The sequence below is a fragment of the Styela clava genome, chromosome 13 (assembly GCF_964204865.1).
Source record: "Styela clava chromosome 13, kaStyClav1.hap1.2, whole genome shotgun sequence".
Classification (NCBI taxonomy): Eukaryota; Metazoa; Chordata; class Ascidiacea; order Stolidobranchia; family Styelidae; genus Styela; species Styela clava.
Genome location: NC_135262.1, coordinates 15,237,084 through 15,244,714, shown reverse-complemented (window position 1 = coordinate 15,244,714; position 7,631 = coordinate 15,237,084). Strand labels below are relative to the sequence as shown.

Below are 7,631 nucleotides of genomic sequence, written 5' to 3'. Positions count from 1 at the left end.
TATGTATGCAAACAGCCAAACTTCTCCCAAGATGCTCTTAGGGAACAATGTTTGAAAATACTGATCGCCAGTCGAAGCCCTTATTGAATGTAATATTCTTTATATTTGCGTTTGCTCTGTCGCTGAACTGTCTCTTTATGTTTTTACAAACTTTCGTTTATTTGTACGAGCTCTTACGAAATATTTTTTCATACTTAATACCATGATATTCATACTTAACTTGATCTTTAACAAACATGAGATGTATTGCAATTCAATAACTGAATAACAAGTTAGTTTAATAATAATTGATCGACAAAAATAAATATTTCAACTTCAAACAACTCAGTCTGTCTTTAATAAGTCATTGTATTTATTAAATCACACATAATATATATTTGTCAATAAAATTTTAAATAAGATTTTTTGTCTTGAATCGTTATCCAATGATCTGGCATTGTGACGTTACGTCAATTCCCTGTCTAGTAAATTTATATCTACACCCGTTGCAAGGATGCACTGTACATACTGCATCAGAGTAGTTCGGACAGGAGACTCTGCTACACAAATCAGGGCAATTAGGAATCACTCTTTCACCAGGTAAACAAACTGAAAGATGTAGGAAAAACTGTTAGAAGACTAAAATACTGTATTACTTTTAAGTCACAGTGATAAAAGCAATTTTCAACTTCTGCAAATATTTGAAACTTGCATTATTCGGCCATAATAATTTCTTGGTATCATTCATATATTGTGTTTTCTGATAATCCATAGATCAATTTAGTTTTGCACAAGCATACTGTGATCTTTGTGCAAAGTTTAAATCTTATATTAGTGTGAATCTCTCAATTTCATATTTACGCGAACATTTGTGAGATATTTTCTATTGAAATGTATGAAACTTCACAGGCGAATTGCTTTTCGAAAATTCCGCACAGCCATTATTTGAAAAATGCTCAAATGTGTTAACTACCATACATACCATTGCTGGTAACACTTGATGACGACATCTTCTGAACGCAGGTTACCTCTCTCTCATTGTCAAGAATCCAATATCTGTAACATCTTCCGCATCTTGAAACTCGACACCTAGCGGTGGGATAATTGGAACATACTAGTGGCCGACCTGAAGCGTCGTAACAGAAATTTGGGGGGCAGGTGGATATTTCTTGTTCTCCTCTCCTACATGAACCTATAAAATATATTTGCGATTTTGTAGAATAAATTACACAGAATTCAATGAGGAAAAAACAACCGTTGAGATTTGGACTTCTGAGTACACTACATGGAATAGATTGAAAGACGAAACTGTCTACATCCGCCATGTTTTGTAATGCCTATTGCAGTCGTGCATATTTTTTACCTATTTAATTTCCAGTAGCATCTTACTCTAAATCATTCGATATTGACCACACTTCTTGGATTATCTGATATATTTCGGTAACTTGTCTCTTGAGATTTTCAGAAATCAGAGAAGTTCGATAAAGAAGATCGACGGATCGGAGTGAAAATAGTTAGAATACTTAAATAACTTTTTTCCAACATAATACTTACACTTTGCTGTTATATCCTTCCCAGAGTATTGATCAATAAAATAGCCATCGCAAGCGCCCAGTGGTCTACAAGTTGCTCGAAGATTGTTGGGACATAACATATGGCCGCAAACCCTCCTGCGGCATACTGGAGGGCGAGGTTGAACGGGTGGTCTACGTCTTTGGCTCATTAAAGTACTTAACAACAAAAGCGTTTGGAAATCTATTCCTCCTAGAAAGACAAAAAACGTTTTAGCCTGATATAATACTATATGTTCTTCTAACTCCATTTGGGTTGTTCGTCAGCGACAGGCTAGCTCAGCGTTAAGCCCTTCAACACCATTTATTCATAATTGGATTACGTATCACACATTTGTAATAACTTCTCAAATGAAATTTTCAACGAGAAAAAGCTACAAGCTTGCTGTGTAATTTATTTACATCTTAATTTGCTGGATTGATTTACCTACCCTTACTAACACATTTTGTTCCGCATCCTGTTGAGCAGCATATTTTCTTATCATCACAATCAGCAGTTGCAGTACAAGTGGGGTCTTCTAATGTGGCGCAAACATTATTTGGTACTTTAGGATAATCGCATTTTTTGTCGATCATTTGTCCTGTTGTAAGTGTAAGTGTAATTGCTCGTTAACACATCTTACTGCACAGGGGAAAAAACTTGTGACGTCGGAAATGTTAGGAAGGTGTGAAGCGCAATGATTGTTTGATTTCAAATTCTAATGAATTTATTGTGCCCACTCATATGTGGTATTTGTACATTTTATGATAGTGTAACCACAGAAGCATTATGATTGTAATCTTGAATTGTAAGATGAAGGAAAATAAAAAAATCGGAAAATCATATTCATACAAAGCACAGTATGTTTTAAACGTTTTGCAACATCTGAATCAGATGAAAACTAGTAATATGTATCTAATAGCCCAATAAAGGTCAATGAAAAATAACAAAAAATTAGCAATTCATGTAGGAAAAGTCCTATTATGTTCGAATTTCTCACTTTCTACTCACTTCAGATGCTAAACTCTCGAATACCATTTCTGTACGCGCAGAAAACTGACATTATGCTTTATCTAAATGTGACAAAGCAATCATGATTTGAACACCATAAAAATAATTATAATACTTTCTTAATAGATCATTTGACGTCGATAATTTAATTTGGCTATTTACAACTGATTTCCCGAGTTAAAATTAAATTCAAACGATCAAATTGTAAGGAGAAGCTTTCTCACGAATGACACGCTGGCGACGTAATGTTTTTAAACATATAGTCGACGGGAAATCCATACTTACGAGTTCGACAATCAGAACCAGTGTAGCCAACTGGGCATTCACATCTAAATCCGTTCGGCGATAATCCGTCATTCACACATAATTTATTGTCATCAGTACATGTTTTAACATTTGCTGAACTTCCACAACCTATAACAAAAATATTTTGATGATATTCTACATGAAAAGTGACAGATCAGTATTGTTTTGTTTATACTTCACTTCAATCAATTTTTACTTTCTTTTCCTTTCATAAAGAGAAAGGTTACAATTTCAGTGGTGAAAAAATACGGTATACACATATATTCATGATTTTGTCTTTTACCAGATTCGCAGTATTTGCAGTAACATTACGGATGAAAAATTTGTTATCAAAATAGCTAGCTCAAATAAAAATTCTGTGGCTCACTAACTTTCTCATGCAAGGAAAAAACTACAAGAAAAACAAGACTCTCTTTGCAAAAATAAATACTTTCACTTTAATAATTAGAATGAAAAGCAGCAGCATCATTCAATGCTACTACCATCAAAATTTGACTATAATGACACAAATGAAACTAAACTTTTCAATAACCATAATAATTTTTAATAGACTTGGGGCCCACTTGAAAATGTCTCTATGGCTAAGCAGTGGGCCATGGCCCACTGGTTGAGAACCAATGAGCTACGCTAAATAAAAAAAAAGTAGTTCTACTTTAGTGGTTCGAGGAGACTTGAATTTCAATTCATATATGTACCGAGTCTTGTAAAATTTATACAACTATCCCATGGTCCTGTTGAATGATATAAAAAAAACTAAACATTGAATTTTTGACTTCATATAAACATTTTTCTTGCAGTTTGTAATTTGAATACAGCAATAATGCTACTGTGAAATAGGATATGGGTTGAATTTGCAAAAATATTTTTTTTTTCTTTCTCTTCAGAGTCAAGGTATGAACGATTATGGAAGTTAAGTCTATATCATGTTTGTACGCGTATATCATATATCAAGCATATTAAAAGTCGTGACAGGGCTTAATATCCTGATAATTATACTTCTAAATCAATTACATATTTCCTACGATCGTCACGGCCAGTGCTTGTTACCGACTGAGCATTCTGGTACCGGGATCCACTACCCTGAGGCGTTAAAATATAAATATATCTTATTAGAATAATATTTGATGTTACTAGACAATTTTCTGGTTGCCGTACAACAAAATATAACTTCAGAGAAGAAAATTCAGCCACGACATGATAACTATCGGGATAGCCAAAATAAAACCAGATAAATTGATAATAGTAACCACGAAGTTTGTCTAAATTCTCTTTCGCTGTCAAATAAAAAATCTTTGTTCCTGGCACTGACTAACTAAATATTTTTCATCTAAGTTTAGATATCGCAGTGGATACTACAGAATAGTTAAAGTTTTAGAGTTCAAGAAAAATCTTTGTGTTGTTCCATCCATATTGTTAATAAATTTGTTATACAATGTAACTGAACAAAATACTTTACATTTAAGCTACAACTAAGTTTCAATATGTCTAGATATATATTCGTAACCAGCTGTATAAAAATATGATTTAAACGAGGTGCGGAGAAATCAACCACTTGGACCCAATTACTCACAAGTTACCCACTTTTACGCATCATAACCACCTCGAGTTTATGTCAATTATTTTATACCTGCAGAAGATGAAACGCACTGTGATCCGCATGCATTGGATGATATACAACATATTCCATCGTTCGGGCAGTCAGAATTGTCAAACCCGCATGGTTGTCCCGTTGGTGGCACAGAGCAGACATCAACAGGATTTGTAGGAAATGGACAGACAGGATTCACCAAGTCAGCTGAAATTATAATGGCGTTTTTAAACATAAATCTCTTATTTTATTTTACTCATTTATTTTACTTCAATACATAAATTTATCTTAAACCTCAACGGTGGCATGTTGTTCCAAGTTGTTTTAATTGCAATGTGTAACATTGGTGGGGTTAGTATACAATAGGTCACAATATCTTAAAAACAACTGAAGTAAGTAGCTATTCCACAGATTCAAGCAATCTTGTGGCATGGTTTTTCAATATTGAAGCCACAAACCTGACTATGCAAACTTTTCCTAATATTTCAACACCGCATTTTCGCATAATATTCTCACCTTCTGTACAGTCGTCTCCTTTATATCCGATTGGGCAAAAGCAGCATTTATCGCCACCTTGATCATAGCACACCTTGTTACCTGAACAATCATCTGATGTGGTGCATGAATCCCCAACTGAAAATGAACTTGAGTTTTAATAAAAAATATATATATTATACAACATTAGGTAAATGTGTAGGTATGGTTAAAATCAGTAGTGGGATTCAGACGGTTCACACCGGTTCTATAGAACAATCCCACGGAATTTTATGAGATCAGCGAACCGGTTAGCATTTCTGGTTGTTGTCAATGTCATGTTTGGAACAGAACCGACTAAAAATATGACTTTTGTGATGGAACCGACTGACAACAAATTTGAATCCCACCACTGGTTAAAATAATAAAAAACTTTAGGAAAACTTCATAACACAAATATGAGGCTCGTTAGTGAGACAATGAAAAATTTAGGCAGAATACAGCATATTCTACAAAAATAATAAAACGAACACATTGAACGCAGAAGCCACTTCCTATTAATATTATGGTTTGGAAAAGAAACAATCGAATCATGTCTCGTAAATGCACGAACTCATAAATAATGAATCAAAAAAGCAAAATCAAGTTTTGATTGGTTTTATATAAAACAACGTCTATCCAATGTCCCAATCATTTTATGATCGGTAATTACATTTTTACTCAATGGTGCTTTTTCATTCACATAAATTTGGGTTGCTATGCCTCAATTTATAGTGAATTTTGAAGCGTACACAAGGAAGGAATGAGAATTACTTGACACCACATTATACCTATACAATTAATCTTATACAAGTCTCGCAAGTGACAAAACAAACCAAAGCAGAACTATTTCCAAGGAAGATAATACTTACTGTCACCAGCACCTCGAGTCATTACGAAGTTCAAAAAAACTACCAACAGAACAGCATACGTTTTTGTTTTCATTATTGTGCCTTTTCTTTCTAGAACTAATAAGACGCTACACTATTCATTCAGTTATTCAATGCACAAGAATAGCCTTTCCCTATCCGAAATGAAGCGCTCAGAAGTAGTTGTCTGTTGAATTTGCCGGAGGGCAGATTGAACGCTTGTAATAACACTAACTAAAGATTCCCATAACGGATTTTAGGGGAAGTTATTAATTAGAACCATAATTTTGAAGACTCGAGCTCAGCCGTTGATAAATAAAAAATACGGTGACGCTATTTTTGGTATTTGTATGAATGAAACGCAAAGTTGACAGAATTTTTTTACTAGCTTCACTATAACTCGAATGCGTCTCATGGAACTGTTACTTTCACATTTCTATCATGCGCAAGCTGTAGCATGTACGGCTGTGATGGAGATAGCCAACAGCCGTTCTGTCAGCAGAAATTGGTGTATCTGGGACATTGCTGGAATCATCTCAAAAGAACCAAGAGTAAAAATAAATCATGATTAAATACATAAACAACAAAAAATTCCCTTTAAATCTGGTAGTTCTTCAAAAAACGACATATTAATTTTAAGATAGTACAACGTACTCTGAGTTGAGGACGCAATTTAAATGGCGATTGGAACAATATATTAATCTCAATTTCAAACTGATGAATCGTAGCTGAATCGCACTACGAATTTATTTTTACACAACTATCATTGGAAGCATATTGAATTCGGACCTTGTATAAATAAAAGAAGGAACGTTCCAAATGATAAACCTGTAACAGAGACAGATATTATTCATTAACTCCAAGTGAGGTCGCACTATGATATTATAATGTAGATGACCGGTATTGATATTTCCATATTTCCACTCGTTGAACCTCGATAAAAAAATGTTACATACCGTGGAAGGATATCTAATCGAAAGTTATTCGTAAACGGTAATATATACATACTCAAAAGAAGGTTACAAAGATCTACTCATATCAAAAAGAAACTCAATGAAAAATAAATTACTACTTATCAGTTAGTTTAAAAAGAATTTATAAAATATTTACCGGGTCTGCTATCAGATATCACCTAAAAAGAAACTTGAGTCCAAGGTGTTAAACTACATGGCAAGATAATGGTGATGGGTTAGGTTCGTAATATGAAGCAATAATTTTGGTATGAGGTGAAGAACGGTGATTACTGCGTCCTTTTATGAAAATGATAAGCTAAAATGTGGTCTAAAAATGGTCGAGTTTGCCCCTTTTTCAGATTAATTTTGTCAAGTTCAAGATTACCAGTAATGAAACCTACTCCAAAATTAAATTCGTGAACACTGTAACTCTAATTTTTATTTTTTCTGTTAGAATACAAACTAAAGCAAATCAATTTTCAAATTTGCATGTTCATGCAAAATACTTTTATATATTTTTAATTATTCTTAGCAACTGCTAATATTTTGTTTTATAAAAAATCTGTATCTTTCTCACAAATAAAAGTTAGTAGAATCGTTTCATGGTAGCTCCGTTCATTTTTATGCAGTCGAATATATATATATAATTTATTGTTAAAATCATTTTAATATTCCAGAATATCTCGTTCAGTTGCACAATTATCAAGAGCATAAATACGGTACACGTTTAACACCTGCGTACTTTAAAAAATCTGTTGAAAAACTTATCAACTTTTTGGCTTAAAACCAGTGATGTGGAAGTGTTATCACAATTGTTTCGACCTCTGGGTATTATCGTGTATGACTATCCACACTTTGTTG

The 7,631-nt window shown here is 33.5% G+C and overlaps 1 protein-coding gene across 1 annotated transcript; it reads right to left on the bottom strand.

Moving 5' to 3' along the window:
- Positions 1-242: 242 nt before the first annotated feature.
- Positions 243-5,978, bottom strand: LOC120332145 (uncharacterized). The gene is made up of 8 exons (XM_039399327.2): positions 5,821-5,978; positions 4,952-5,068; positions 4,475-4,642; positions 2,827-2,955; positions 1,982-2,131; positions 1,534-1,743; positions 962-1,171; positions 243-588 (listed from the first exon to the last, which is right to left on the bottom strand). Exons 1-8 carry the CDS (start codon positions 5,891-5,893, stop codon positions 419-421), a joined length of 1,227 nt encoding a protein of 408 aa, XP_039255261.2. The 5' UTR covers positions 5,894-5,978; the 3' UTR covers positions 243-418.
- Positions 5,979-7,631: the final 1,653 nt, after the last annotated feature.